At 35.8% G+C, this 16,437-nt stretch overlaps 1 protein-coding gene across 22 annotated transcripts in view; it reads right to left on the bottom strand.

The window, feature by feature from the left end:
• The window catches only part of AFDN (afadin, adherens junction formation factor), a 129,363-nt gene that overhangs the window by 59,834 nt on the left and 53,092 nt on the right, over positions 1-16,437 (bottom strand). For 21 of the 22 annotated variants that reach the window (XR_005818079.1, XM_040551040.1, XM_040551050.1 and 18 more), the window contains 6 exons: positions 14,933-15,027; positions 13,885-14,147; positions 11,211-11,280; positions 8,971-9,086; positions 1,920-1,981; positions 839-1,044 (listed from right to left, as the gene is read on the bottom strand). Coding sequence is in view for 21 of the 22 variants with exons in the window: in XM_040551040.1 (XP_040406974.1) it covers positions 839-1,044; positions 1,920-1,981; positions 8,971-9,086; positions 11,211-11,280; positions 13,885-14,147; positions 14,933-15,027 (812 nt within the window). In the remaining variant the exon portion in view is untranslated. The remainder of the gene's footprint in view (positions 1-838; positions 1,045-1,919; positions 1,982-8,970; positions 9,087-11,210; positions 11,281-13,884; positions 14,148-14,932; positions 15,028-16,437) is intronic. The other variant, XM_040551042.1, reaches the window with a different exon arrangement.

Genomic DNA, 16,437 nt, shown 5'->3' with positions numbered 1-16,437 from the left:
TGGCAGCATTTTTTGCCACAAATGAATGTGTTTTAATAAATATAAAAATATATTTCAAAAATGTATTTTCATATTTTGTATTCTTTCCTGTGAGGAAAATTTGCAGACAAAAGTTAGAAAAACTGATTAGAAAGGATATCTGAAATAACTTTGCGTTCTTAAGAAATTACCCCTACATTTGTCAATATTTCAACAATGCAAGGTATTGTCTAGTTTCGTAGACAAACCAGTGGATCTAATCCTGTACAGGAAACAGAACTCCCTCTGTGCTTCTGTGGAACTCTTGCATATCTAATAGCAGTAACACCACACTAAACATAAGATACTGGAACATTTGAGAACTTACATTTCTCTTTCTAGGGCAATTGTGTTACCTTGGTTCAAGAAGTGCGGTTTTGTTAATGTTTTTGTGATTACAGAAATTGTAAAAGTAACAAGCATAAAAATTCAGGAGTATTTTTTCTTTTGAATATATTACTTTCAAGCATCAAACAATGCAAACATTCACTATTAATAATAAGTACATCCAACTTGTTTCATAAGAGCTTGCAACAAGAAATGCTTGCAAAGGTTTTATCTTCTAGAAAACAGAAGAGTAACTTCTTATCATAGAACGTGTCTTCAGAGCAACAGTCCCTCCCTAACCTCCCACATTGCCCAGGAGAGCATTTCTTCCAGCTCACATTAGTCATTGACACACAACAAATCTTCACACGGGAAATCAGTGCAGTCTGACTCTTACCAATAGTAGGTTAAACCCTAAGAAAAAGACTAAGAAGGTTACCAAATTATCTATAAAATATTTAATTCCAAAATTTGTTTTTGCAAAGAAACTCACCTGTATAACTCCTTCCATCATGTTCACCATCTTGTTGACTATTGCAATGACTTTGTGAGTACGCTCAGTAGGAGTGATGTCAGGTCTGTACTGGCTTGACAATACATACCGACATGTCATGTACAAAACATATGTAGGTGACAGCTTAAAATGAACTGTTGAGCTATTTGTGTAATTTATAATGGCAGATAAAAAGGCATCTTCAGCTATGAAGAAAGAAGAAAATAAAAACATGCCATAAAGCCAAACACTGGAACAAAATTAAATAAAACAATTTCATAACTGGTGGTGGAAGGTTCTTGAGGAGGAGAGTAGGGAGAGAGAAGCAACATACAGGAATTCTAAATTAAGTGTCTTATGTGCTACAGTTACTTAGGCACAATAACAAAGCTAGAAAGTGTGATCACTGGGAAACATTTCTATAGTATTTTCTGTCTCTGTTGAAAATTTGCATCTTCAAAGAAACAAGATAATGCAAGGCTTCTCTCATCTACTTCAACAAAATTCCCTTATTATAGGATATTGTAAACTAGTAAAAAAAATTTGTCTTTGCTTGCTTACAAGTCTACTGAGTTTCAAATATCTTAAGTCTGGACAATCTCTGATATGGTGTTTTTCTACCAGATCTGAGACCTTAAATAGGGGGGCTAGGATAATGAAAATCTAAGTACTAAACGAAAATTTAATCTTCACTAGATTTTATATTTGTATCTTGGTCAAGATCCATGTTAATGTAGTATTGATGGCATGGGGAACTCTATATAAGAGAATGAATTCAATCTATTCTTTGGGAGGTGGGATTAAATTTTATTTTACTTTTTTTTTTTTTTAAGTGAGGTTTGAATATCTGAAGATGAAGAGTTGAAATGCAACTAGAGTAAGATATGCATGAGACTACTTCAGTACCACTTCATCCTCCCCAACAAAATCATTTATATTAATGGATAGGCTATCATCTGTTCAATCTTTTTTTCTTTCAGTGTTTACTTAAGTTACCTTTAAGTTGTCAAACTGTCTGAAATATTACACTACAGAAGAACACATCAACAGGTAAGTGTTTATAACTTGATAATTTACTCACAGCTTTCCCTGAATTCAATACTGGCAGGTAGGATCAGTTCTGGTCCATGGGTATCCTGAGATCTACAGAAAGACGACAAAAATTGAATCAAACAATCCACATGGGTGATATTAAATTCACTGTAATACAACAGATTTCACCAAATACATTGGTTCCAATTGCTGTCACAACAGCTTTCCCCAAAACAATCCTTTCCTTTACCTGTTCTCTAGAATCACTCAAGCTACTTTTGTCCACAACACAACAGATCACAATACAGACTTGAACTGTGGAGCCTGCATTATTAATGAACACCCTCCTTTGTGCTCCATGGAAGACTGATAGGATCGGGTTGCCATCTGCCATCAACAGAATTCAAATAGCAAATTATTCATGGACACATGAAAGAAAGTGAATCAAACTCCACCTGAAGCACCAGCTCTGCTACTAAAAGCAAAAAAAAAAAAAAAAAAAAAGTACTTGGTCAACTTATTCATCCTTTTTTCTGGCAGGGAAATGGAAGAAAAATCTAGCCCCTATCCTAACGTGGTTGCTGAAATATGACATTAAGAAACACAAGTCATTCCAAGAGCCCCAGAACTATTTCTTCACTTAAACTGACTGCAGAGTTCTTTTCTACCAACACCTATCAGAGAACTCACAGAGGAGAAAAAAATGAACAGAAAATTGATTTTTCTGGTGTCTTCAAAGGTTAAGCACATGCTTCATTTCTCCCTTAAGCAAAAGAATTAATTGGGCTCTTCTCTGTAGTCAGGCACCTACTTTCAGGAAACATGTAGAAGCTTAACATCTTTTCCATGTGGTAGCCATTTTTAACCATATTTAACCCAATAGGCAGCTTTCTTCTTACCCCAGCAACTTTGAGAAATAAAAGGATATAGAGTGACTACACAAGCCTCACAGTCCTAAGAAATCAGTCTAAACTAAAATTTTTGCTTGTTATTCCACAAAGCAATGACAGGACACTCCAAAATTAAATCAGAGAATTTTATTAAATCATTTAAATAATGACTTATTATAAAAAAGAAAAGCTCAATGAAACTAAGCTCTGGGGAGCTGAAAGTTAAGGAACAGGTGTCCAGGCACAGCAGGGCAACGTATACTCAAATGGTTAAGTCTTATCTGAAATCTCATTGTTTGTTTGTTTGCAAGTCTTTATTAGTATTTCAGTTTTTCACCACAGCTTGGAAAAAGTAGCATTCTGCTTGCCATCATTCAGGATACTGTGGTAACACTGAATGTCATCATACATAGCTTTTCTTGATCAGGAGATATGACATGTTTTTAAACTTAAAAATGAATACTTAATTTTTGCTTTTCCAACTCCTCTTATTTGCTTTTTCAATCTCCTATAATTTGCAACGTAAATGCAATGTGCTCCACGCCATTCAAATCTAATTTGGGGTTTTAGGCATGCACTTATTTTCATCTTCTCTTCCAAAAGTGAACTGTGCGAATTAGAACCCAAGGAAACAGCAAGGAGCTGAGACAGGGGAGGGTCAGGCTGGGCGGTAAGGAAAGGTTCTTCACCCAGAGGGTGGTCAGGCACTGAGACAGGCTCCCTGGGGCAGTGGTCACAACACTGAGCCAGCTGGAGTTCAAGAAGTATTTGGACAACGCTCTCAAACACATGGTCTGGTTTTTGTGTGGTCCTTTGGGGACCCAGGAGTTGGAATCAATGATCCTTGTGGGTCCCTTCCAACTCAGGATATTCTACGATTCTATGATTTCCACAGTGACAGCAGACTCCTTATTAAGAGCACTTTGCTGGAGTTTAGGCTGTAGCATTTTCTCCATTTTTTTTTTTGCTATAAATTTAAACTGAAGTAATTTCTCACTATCTCCCAAGCACTGAAAGTGCATTGTCTTCACTGAGAATTTAATCACTTCCATAAAGGAGTAATTACTATTAAAATAGCACTATAGCGATAACTCTAGAGATATCTTTCATTTGTCATTATAGGAATAAGACACAAATGTTTCAACAAAATGGCTGCTAAAGCACATATGTCACATGCTGATTTTATTTTCTTTAGAATGAAGAGATAGAGAACCCTTTCAGCAAAGAGGAAGGGAACGGGATTATCAGTTTTCCCTCCAACACGAGAGGGAGCAGCAGAAGATAAGAGAACTGGTACGTATTAGTGTAGGATTGCTTACAGACAATTTTGGAAGTTGACTTTTGCACTAAGTCATTTACTTTTAGCTACATTAATAAGAGTTTACTTCAACTAACGTACCATTTTCTGCATTCCCTAAGTACAGACAAAACACTCGAAATTTTACAGAGAGGAAATTTAAGTTAAAATAACTCTCTGCTTCTGATACAAGAGTAGCTAGCCAACCTGCTTTGTTACCAGATACTTTTCAGGTATATTTTGTCTTTGCGCTACTGCTTTTATAGAAACACTATCTGTAAGGTAATGAATTTCACAGAGCTAGAGCAGTCTCAAAGTCTAGTTAGGTATATCTAGCAAGGCCACACAGTATTAGGGGCTCCCTCCTCTAGTAAGTATGGTGTCAGGTAATATTACACTTTAAAATTGCATTAAAAAAAATACAGCAACGCACTTCCCAGTTATTTCTGTATTCTCCTAAATTAACTGTATAAGACAAACTGTGTAGTGGAATAAAATTCTCTGTCCTAGGTGGTTGTTTTAGCCAGCATACTATGTATAAATTTTGTAAGGCATGTTAAAAATCAGGAAACAGAAAAGTGTCTGCATTCCATTAACACCACTTTCACACCACTATTCTCATTTCAATCAAACACATTTTCAATAACTCCTGAAGGGTATCTGAGGCAAAAAATTATCTTTTTTCTTTTTGATAATATGCTTACTCATGCTAATTGAAGTCAGTTTTCTAACAAGGATGTCATACTATAAACCTTAACTCAATACTCATTATCTACATTTTTTTTTTCCTCCTGGAGACTAGAGATGAATAAATAAGGCAATCAAGTTCTAACTTTTGCTCTGTAACCAATTCAGTAAGTGACTGGAAGTCTTCCTTGCCTTATTATTTACTTTCAACCAGCAGTGATGAACACATACAAAAAGAATGGAAAGGACACTCACTACCCGGGTTGACTACTTGTTCAGTAACAAGAACCTGGTTGAACTGCACAGTGGAGAGGTATCCCCCCTTCCCACACTGAAGCAACACAGCAGTTACTTTACGCCACAATTCCTGTCCTTACAGTTAACAAAATGACCAGAATTTCCTAGAAGGAAACCTAAATAAAGATTCACACAATATACCCACAAAGGGGAAGAATTCAATTTACCTCGGTAACTCATTGCCTAGCATTTCCTAATTTGACATAATTTGATAATCTCACAGTGAGTATGTTTTAGAGAGAACATGTAACAGAAATGCTTTGTTTAGATAAAATAACTCTATATCCCTATCAAAAGGTATATAGAAGTGATACTATATGAGCATATTATGCACACAAATACAATATCATTGTTGGTGCTGACAAGAAAGATCTCTGCAGTTGTAGCTATCACAAATCTAAAAGTAATTTGGAAATCTGTAAAAAAAAAAATTCTACACACAGGTACCAGAAGAAAAACTATGTATAGTAACGGTAAGACTAGTATGTGCATTCTCTTTGGAAGGAATTTTAAAATTTTAAAACAATAACAAAGCCAACATAGAGCTCATAGATGGCCCTGTATATTTGCAATATACAATTATACTGCAAGAAAATCCTCTTATTTTAAGTACTCTTGCTGAAAGGCAGATATACAGAAATTGAATACATCATACACATACAAATGAACAGCTAAGATTCAAGAAACATTAACGGTAGAAGCTCCAAGAACTGTCAGGTTATAAAAAGTTCACAGGGAAGTTGTGTTGATCTTTCATGAAAGAGAAAAGTTATTTGGAATATTAATAATTCAACTTACTGTACTACAGAACTGTTAAATCTTCAACAACCTTAATAGAAAACATTCTGAAAAATACACTCAAGATGCCCGGGCTCTCTGACAAGAGTACAGAGCAGAACCAAGCTGTATTCTACCATAACTTCACTGAAAGCATCTAAAAGATGCCCCTGCTACAGAGCATTTTATCATCAGAAATGCCATTCAGAACGAAGCACAATTTTCTGTTTTGGTTTACCGCTCACATCTCTAAACACTGTTTTCTGTCTAGGGAATAATAACAACCCATCTAGACGTACCAGAAGCTTTACAACTTGAACCACTGTGCTTGCACCACATATACCTTACCTTTCATCCATTTATCATAGCAGTTGCAGCTCAATTTAAAAGCAGATTAATCTAAGGCAAATCCATATACAATCCCGTATTTTTTAAGATTTTAAAGAAATTCTTTTGACAGAACAACGGAATGACTGAGGTGTGAGGGGACGTCTGGAGATCAACCAGTCTGCTCAAAGTAGTGGCAACTTGAGCAGGTGGCTCAGGACCTTGTCCAGTTAGGTTTTGAGTATCTTCAAGGATGGAGACTCCGCAACCTCTCTGGGCAACCTGTTCCAGTGTTTTTATCACCCTCACAGTAAAAACACACACACACAAAAAAAGTTGTAGGTTTAAATGGGATTTCCTGTAGATCAGTTGCTGCCCATCACCTCTTGTCCTGTCAACAGGCACCACTGAGAAGAATCTGTCTCCATGTTCTTTACTTCCTCCCATCAGGTATTCATATATTACATATACACACATACACCAGTAAGATCTGCCCTGAGCAGATCTCTTCTCTCTAGGCTATGAATTTCCAACTCAGAGTCCCCAGTCATTCTTTTCATATTTAGGTCAGTTCTGATAAAAAGAATGAGACTCCAGAGAAAACCAGTAACACAGAAACCTAAGTTTAAAGGGACCTCTAGAGATCAGCTGGTCCAATCTTCTGTTGTAAGCAGGGCTTTGTATTTGGTTATCCAGGATCCTGTCAAAGTGAATCCTGAAAACTTCTAGTGAGGGCGATTCTACCACTTCTCCGGGCAACATATTCCAAAATTCACTGTGTCACTGTGAAAATTTGTCTTTTCTGCCTTACAGTCAGACAATTTTTTTTCCTGAAGCAACTTCTGCTCATTGCCTATCACCCAGCATCTTTGTGATGACAGCTACCCCATCTTCTCTGTAACTACCTTTTTGGTATTGGAAGACCGTGATTAGATTGATCCCAGGCCATCTTCTCTTTAGGCTGAAAAACATGATCCCTCCTTTCTTCGTATACAAAGTTGTTCAATCTTCTAATCATCTTGATGGTAATGTCCTTACACAAGACACTTACCAATTTTTCACACTCTTTCTTGAACTGGGGGACCCAAACTGGACACTTCCAGGTGTGAACTAACAAGTCATGTAAATTGTAATAAATGCATCCCTTGATCTGCTGGCTGTATTGGTGCTGATGTAGCCCAGGACACAGCTTGCCTTCATTTCTGCACGGACATGCTTTCTGACCCGAGTTTAGCTTCTTGTATATCAGGACTCCATCAGGTTCTTTTCAGCAGAGATGCAATCCAAATGGTCAGACACCAGTCTGTATTGCTGCTTGGCATTTTTCCATCTCCTGCCCAGAATTCACACTTGTTTTTCTTAAGTGTCATGACGTGTTTGCTGCATAGGTCTTCTCTGAACAGCGGTGCTTTTTTTCTGTCTTATTTGCTCTTCTCCAAGTCAGGTATCCTCCAAAAACTTGGTGAAGATACATTCAATCCTATCATCCAGATTGTTTACACAGATACCAAATAGTATCAGATCCAATATCAACCTTAAGAAACACAAATTACAACCGTTTGGCAAGTTCAGACTTGAGCCATTAAGCGTCATGCTTTCAGCTTGACAGTTCGGCCAGTTTTTGTCTTAACAAGGTTGTTCTGAGAAATTGTATGAAGGCCTTGCTAAAACCAAGTAAATGGTATGATGCCCAAAGCTCTCCTCTCATTCACTATGCAAGTTGTTTCATCACAGAGGCCAGTCATGTTGGTCAAGCGTGTTTTATTCTTGGTAAATCCATACTGGCTTTTGCTAATGCATTTCATGCCCTTTGTGTGCCTTGGAATAGCTTCTACAAGGACTTGTTCTACAATTTTCCTGGGACTTGAAGTGAGGCTGACTGCACTGTATTTTCTGGATCTTCGATTTTGACTTTTCTGTAGATGGGTATGTTATTTGCCCTTTTCCAGTCATTTGGTACTTCTCCTACCACCTTTCAAAGATGAATGGGTAGCTTTGCAATGACATCAGCCAACTCTTAGCTTATCAGGTCCTTTCTATTTATGACAGGAAATAGCATTGCTTCAAAAATTGTTTCTGATCATAAAAGATTCTGTCTAAAAACGAGTTGAATCTGTATGGATGGACACAAACTGCATTTGAACAAGATATTATGACACATGGAGACTAAATAGCAGGAAAATGGAGTACAATTTTAAGTCAGTGCTTTCCACCAGGGCTTTGGAAACAAACTGAATATGCAGTGCATGAAAAGTGGCATTTTGCCCCTGAAAAAAACAACTGTGAGCAAAATGGGATGGCATTCATCTGCCTAACTACTACTATAACAGAAAAAAAAATCAAGATGCTATCCATTCTTATGAATTATATAACCTTGCACAACAAGCACTCAGGGGTAGCTAAAATTCTTGCCTACACAATTTGCTAACTACTTGTTATCAAAATAGGAATGACTTGGCTATTTCCCTATCCAGAATCAGTCACATCACCATGCAACTGACAAATGAAAAAAAAAATCAAATCATTGTATTTTTGTTATTAATGGCATTCCAGATGACATCCCTGACCGCAAGTCAACAATGATGTGACAAGACTATCAGCTTAAGCTTTACAAAAAGAGAACTATAAACAGAATACTGAAACAAAAGAATACAATTTTCTAAACATTCTCCTAGGTTTTATTTGGAGTGAGATTTTAAAGGAAATATCATTTTCCATAGGGAAAGTCAGGTAGCCCAAAATATTTTAACACTGATTGATCTATCACAAAAACGCACCAATTTTTCCCCCCCATTATGAGAAGTAACAGATAACATGGTTCCTACCTGCTATCCTGTCTGCGATAATCTTGCTGTTCTATTCTAATCATCGGCTTCACCATTCCTCGTTCGGCTGTGCTGGATGCTGATGATGTTCTGTCACCATCAAGCCTGCTGGTGCTCTAATTCAAAACAGCAGGACTGGTGTTTAGTATTCAAACATTGGATTAACAAGTATTTGTGCTTGGCACTATTAAAATGAAGTGACAATCTGAGGCTTGAAAAGTGATGGCAAAACAGAGGAGTGCAGCACACAATATGGCAACTCAAACAGGTGTTTTCATCACAAAAACATTGAAGGGTACTCTCGCAACTCAAAAGATCCCAATCGTCAGTTAAAGCAGGTATTTGTTTACGTGTTGCCAGAACATAAGAAAATTGTGAGTATCTTTATTTAGAAGTTGCATAGATACCAACACAAACTAAGAATGAATTGCCTCTTATCTGAGGTTTTCATTAACAAAGTTAAATATGTTTCACAGATTTAAAAATTATGCTTAAAAAGATTTTAAAACTATTTAAATTAGATTTAAATCTTATCCAAATGCTTACACTACTGGTCCAGGCTGTAATTTATCCTTTCCTTATAAAAAATGCCTGCTCACCCAGACAGTACGTAACCTTCCAGGATAAGGGACAACTCAAGCCAAGCAAATTTTTATGCACAAGATTGTTTTCTTCAGTGTTCAGCAAGCTTTTGATTTCTGCTTTCTAATTACATGTCAAATTCTACCACGAAGAGGAAGAAACACACTGCTCTAAGCAGCAGAATTTCTTTTTTCCCCACTATAAAACAGTTGAAAACAAAACATGAGTAAAATATGAAGTGCTTCCACATTTTCTAAGAAATTTCTAGGACTAAGTAACTTGCTTCAACACAAGTAAACCTATCAAAAACTGAGAATTCAAAAAAAATATTTCTTTCCAGTACTGACATGCCAGACTATCAATCACTGTTCATCATTAGATCTCAGTCACTTTCTTTAAAGTTTGCTGTTATCCCTTTTCCAAACAGCAAACTCATAAGAGCAATTGTTAGAAAACTAGTGATGCACCAGTGATTTAACAAGATTCTCCAACTGTACAGCTCAAAAAAAAAGCTGTCCAATCTTCCCTCGGTTCACTGAAGTATTTTTATAGTGAATTTGAAAAGAATGAGGTGCACTATTTAATGTTATAATGTCAAACTCCAATTCTAAGCAATTTTGAGACATTTAAGTATTTCAGTTTTTTTTTTCCTTCCTTTCTTCAAAATGTCACTCAAGTTCTTATCAGAGTTAAAAAATGCATCCAAGATGCAAGAAAGCATTATCACAAAAATATATAAAGATAGGAGAAAAACTGAATCAGAAGTCTGTGGCAAGAAAAAAAAAAAAGAAGATAAGTATATTTAAAAGCTATCAGAGCATTACTAATACATATATTGCCATATCATGAAGTTTCTTTACAAGTATTTCAATTTGTTAATAGTAGTAATGAAGCAAAAAATTCATTTCTGGGAGGCCTGCTACATTACAAAGTGCTGAAATAATTCATTCGTTCATTTCATCTGAGGCATGTGATCAGAGCAAGGCATTAACAGTTGTGTCATTTTACTCAGTTTGTTTACTCTTGGAAAATGCAACTTTGGCACAAAGTCTATTGACAGACAGCGCAGAAAAGGCAAGAAGAGATCATCACCTCATAAAATGTTCATAACTATGATTGCAGAGACAGTTTGTTTTTCCAATATGGGTACAGGAGCTCTATTGAAGTCAAGTCACATCCATTAAATTTTAAAAGCCCAGTTAAGATTAAAACTGAACACCCTTTCATATTTTATACGCCCTATAACAGATGCTAGTCATAGGTTACATGAGATATTCATATAACATTTCTAATATGAATCTCTATTCACATGTAGTTAGCCTCTGATTAATCCATTTCTCCTAGCACTTTATTCCAGACTTGAATCTTGAAAACTAAGAAAGTTTTCCTTTCTAAAAAAAAGGAAAGTTATTAGTCTTGACACAGAAAGTGTGCCAAATGCCAATTTGAATTTAAAAAAAATATGCTTGTGGTGAAGAAAAAATACATAATGAATATAAAAATAATAAATACACATCATACCTAATCCCATATAAACAGTAAATGGGGTAGGGAGAACAATGAACTGGAAGCACTTTAGCAATAAATAATAAAGAACATGCTAGCTCAAAATTACATTATTGGTAGGAGTTGGTAATTTATAATATAATTTATAATACCTTGCTTACTGGTAATGCTGTTCCACTGTGAACATCTCCCTCTAGATCAAATGTGGTTTCCTGAACAGCTCTAGAAGACAACATTTGAAGTACTTTTTAGAAATTATATAGGTAAACATTCAACAAACAAGGGACAGAGCAGCTAAAATTAGTAAATAAAAACTCAGCGGGATATACCACGATACCTATTAATAGCACCTTTTAACACACTGTATCAATTCTGTATAAGAACACGACAATAAATTATCATCTTTGGCAAAACAAGTTCTTAGTTACATCTTTTACTAATCAAGTGAGAAAATACCAAAATCAGTGAAGTATTTTTAGTGTATTATATTCACTGTAGTAGACACTGTTTTTGCTCATGTTTTCAACATTAAATGTACAACAACTGTGTTACTGTAAATCATTTATAAATCACAGTAGTGCATTTTATTATCTGTTTATTCTAAAGAATGAATATTTTAAAACTTGATTGTTCAAGCTGCAATACCCCTCCGCCAGAGATTTTACTGTCCAGGCGAAGCTCTGCAGTAGTACAGTGCTTTGCAATTGATTATAAGAACCTGTAAAAGGAACTGCTTATTGATCTGCAGGCTAGATGTAGACAGAATTGAAGATTTTAGAAGCATCATACGACAGTTAAATGGCTGGAAGTCTGCCTGCATACAGCTCTTACATCCTGCCCTGATCTGAGATTTAGTTCACAAACACAACTAAAACTTGCACATGGATTTTCAGGGGTTTGTTCTATGACATCCTATATTTTATCTGTCTTGAGCAAGAAATTAGCATAAAACACACGAATATTAGTGGCCTACAGCCATTAATAAGCTGAACAGAAAACAAGGGGATAAAGCCAAATAAAAGTGGGAGGGTGAGGGTCAGGGATGGGACATCCAGTGTAATACAACCTTGCACACATGTAAGACATCCTGTTACAGATAAGCAGTTCATGTTCAGAAGTACCCAAACATGTATGGACAAGTAATCACAAGTCACAGAATTTCTTGGATGGAAGCAGAGCCACGAAATAACCAAACTTCTAGTAACACAGAAGTCCCCTTTACAGATCATTAACCCTCTGACTTTAGGTACCAGAAAACAAGTCTACAGACACCCTGAAGAGAAATAAAGGAGTTCCTGCACAGTGAATTTCAACCTACCACTCTAGGTTTCCAGAGCCTGTAACAAAAAGCCTGCTGAGACTGGGAACGGAACTGTGTATTTATACCTATTTCATTCAAATTGGACAACAAATCCAGTAATTAAAAATAAGTGTTTTACTCATTACCAGGACTGAGCAAGTAGTCAGGGGTTCAGAGAGAAGAAAAAGGAGTAGAAGCTCTCAGTCGAAGACCATCAACTTGTGGGTTTTTAAAGACTGCAATAGTCCAAAATACTGTCTTGCAATTTTAAAGCTTATCAGCCAAAAGTCACCCTCTCCAAGTTCTGTCACTTTTTGACTGTTTGCATAAAGCTTCCTCCATTTTGTAGCTAAAAAGGTGTTAGAACTTTCACACGGAAGTTTGATTGAAGATCTAGATGGACTTTTTCACCTGTCATTAGTCAAGTTTTAGTATGGCTGAGGCAAAGGGCTTTCTTCCTCTTGCAAGGAAGAAGCAAATCACTGGACATGCCAGCCTCCGGCTTTAAAAAAATGCAAGTTATTTCCAAATGGCAAGTGCCTCTTTGCATGCTTGGTGCATTCTACATTGTTTAAGTAGAGGTATTAACTTCTAAAAACTCACAGTAATTTTCTTTGACACAAGAAAAATTATAGCCTATGGATGACTTGAATGAATGAGCTGTCTTTTACTCATAATGAAGAACAGGAAAAACACCTTCTCTAAAATTCTCCAGTGTTTTTTAAAGGAAGCATATGATAAAATTCCACATTAAAATAAATAGAAGAAAAAATATTTAAAATAGACATCTATGTTAATTCAGCAGATTAACCAGAAGAGACTTTCATTCTTCTCCAAACCATTTTTTTTTTCCTTTTCTAACCTACTATGTACTATGATAGCTTTATTTGGACCCTGGTAGGACGGAGGATATATTTTATTTCATGCCATCCAGTCTGATTTTAAGATTGTTTCTTCTAAGCATTTCTATAGCCACTGAATAGAATACCTGAGCTGCTATAAGTCACTGAAACCATAATCAATATTTTCATTATGCATCTATTAAAGAGATGTATATACAGAGAAGCAATAGGATGGACTTCTGGACTGTTAGTCCTTGCAACACAGAAACTAGAAGACAAGCAATCGTGCTATAGAAACGGTTGGAGTTTTAAAAATTGACTTCTAAGGAAAAATTAAAAAGTTTTCTAAAATCAGCAAACTCTCTACTTTTCCTGGAGGTTGGATGAATCGCTTTGAAATACATTAACACAATGCGTTCAATTGTTTTTAACAGAAAAGTGAGCTTCAGGAAAACTTATCTGAATACTTCATAATGAAGCAGACACTTGCTAATTCTAAAAAAATTCACAAGGTGGAGCTCAAGTATTAAAATAGTTATTATATATTTAATACTTAAAAGCAGCTACTAGGAACGCATTTAAAATCATGCTGTAATCATAGGCCATTTATAATGCTGTCATTCTCTATTTTTCCAAAGCTCTCCCCTTCACCTTAGATGGAAGAAAATAAGTTGTTGTACTCACCCTGTTTTGTGTCTTGGACCTTTGACCATAAGACTTGCATCAATAGGTCTTTTAGGAATAATATGGTCCTGAGTGGGATCCACAAACTTAAATACATGAGATGACCCAAACTGAACCTTCATTCCACTTTGCAGCATAGTGGTTTCTGAAATACGCTGACCTTCCACATATGTTTCAGCATCAATGTTTCTTGGGGTTACAGTAACAACTCCATCCATATTAGTGAGGTCACAATGATGAGGCTGAATTCCTGGACCAAATAACTGGAAACAGAAACAATTAACACGGAATAAATTAAATTAAACTGCAGCAGAAATTAAAACAAGATTAAGCTGCAGCTTAATCTATTTGCAGACTAGTAACAGAATTCCACTTGCATATGAATTCAACATGAACATTTGGTACTAAAAATCAGTCAAGTTTTGTTTAACTAAAACGTGCAGCAAGAATCCTTTAATGGAAGAAGTTTTTCACCTTTTTATCCATATGCTGTTTAGAACTATGTTTTTCTTCATTTGCTATTTCAGCATAAAATCTCATGATGTAAGTACTTAGAAGTCAACTAGCCACACTGATGTGGATGCAGGGTGCTTAACAGACCCCCTGGCATCAACTTCTTATAACTATGCTTGCTTCATACATTTAGGAAATCCTACCCCACTCAGACGGATTGACAGACTAGGACTTGAAAGCCATTAAGCAGTTAGGATAATACTAATAGTACTAGTACTATTTGATCCAGTGATTAAAAAAAACATCCCATTTAAAATAACGAAAACCTTATTTTCCTCTTCAAGCAAGCCAGAGGATATAAAATGCAACAGAGTTATGACCATTAACATGAACCTGGAACTATAATCTGCCCTCCATCCCTTGAAGGGTAACTTGATCTGTTCTTCATTAATACGAACCTTATAGTAAAGCCTGATCAATGTTAAAAAAAAAAAAAAGATTCAAAGTTCACAGCACATTTAACTTATTTCCACAGTTATACAGAATTGACTGAAGGTCAGATCAGTTGTCATTTGATTCTGCTTTTTCTCCATACCTGAATGGAATTCTCATCAAACTTTTCAGTTCCAACTGCAGTGACACTTAATTGTAGACGATAAAGCTTTGGTTTATCTCTGGAGTCAGAACCATCTGTAGAGCAAACAACAAATATTATTTTGCAAGTTATTAAAGCTCAAATGAGTAATAATATTGTCTTACTGAAGAGTAGAAATATGCACCAAAAAAATCAAAAAGAATGACATTCATTCAAGATTTATTGGGTTGTTCAAAGTAGTTCATCATAGTTTAAAAACATGGAAAGTAAACAGAGCCCGGGCAACAGAGGGCTGTTATCTGCAAGTGCAAAGAACAGGGTAATCAGGAAGTACTATTCTGAATATACCTTGAAAAACTATTTCCTTGGTAGTTTAAGCAATACAATTTTTGTTAACCTCTTAAGATTTTGTTTTCAAGTATTGTTTTAAATGATTTTGAAAATAAGGTATGTTTAATTCTGTAATAACAGTATTTATAGATTTCACTAAAAGCACATATCAGCAACATCCACCGTCATGTGACTGACATGCCAAACTGTTTCCTATTCAACAGATACTGAAGTAGGATGATATAAAATTAGAATTGTAAATAAATAAAAAGGTTACCTATGACAGAGCTTTAGTCTTGATATACAAGACAGTAGCACTCTTGGCCTTATCTTTAGAATCCCACTGATCAACATTTTCATCTCACAAAAATGCAGTCAAAGTTCATCTTCCTCCTCTCCCCAGAAATACACATTCTCCAAATAAAATATAGCAATATATACAGGATGCAGCATAGGATTTAGCTGTTATCTTCATAGGCTCAAACAGATGGGTTTTGGCACGTATGTAAAATCCTCCCCACTTCCCAGAAAATACTTCAGACACTAAACTAATACTGTCACTTCTCACTTCCATCCAATTTTTCCTCCAAAGGGAAGATGCAAAAAAAGGGAGGCTGCAAGGCAAAGACTGTCTTACTTATGGACAAGAGCAATGGTTTAAAGTCATCCCAAGAAAAGTATTAGAGAGTATTACTAAAGCTACGGCCCACATAATGATACTGTCTTCAGTAGAATACTAGTCAACTTCAAATTTTAAACGAAAGTCAACATAAAGAGAACCTCTGTAAATCTGTTTTTTTTTTGTTTGTTTGTTTGTTTTTTAACTCCCAGCATTACTGGCAGGACCTCTTTACTCAAGTCAGAATGTATGGCGTTTAATCAAAAGATTTCACTTAATTTACGAAGCACTTGATCCATCCTTCAATAAAAACTGTTTAAATGGATTAAGAGTCAACAGCACAGAGAAGAATTAACGGTTAAGAACTTTACATTGATCACAAGTAGAATATACAAAGGAAGGCAACAGGATAAAAAAAACAGAACAAAGTGAATGGAGGGGGACAGAATCACCAACAGGATTTTAAATTATAATACAGGAAGAAGTGCAATAGGTGTTCCTAGCAATAACCTTCTTCTGTGGGTGTTGTGATGTTAACGGGCCATCAAGACATCAG

Source organism: Cygnus olor, chromosome 3 (assembly GCF_009769625.2).
Source record: "Cygnus olor isolate bCygOlo1 chromosome 3, bCygOlo1.pri.v2, whole genome shotgun sequence".
Classification (NCBI taxonomy): domain Eukaryota; kingdom Metazoa; phylum Chordata; class Aves; order Anseriformes; family Anatidae; genus Cygnus; species Cygnus olor.
The sequence above is the reverse complement of the archived record's forward strand: the minus strand, read 5'-3'. Positions and strand labels throughout refer to the sequence as shown.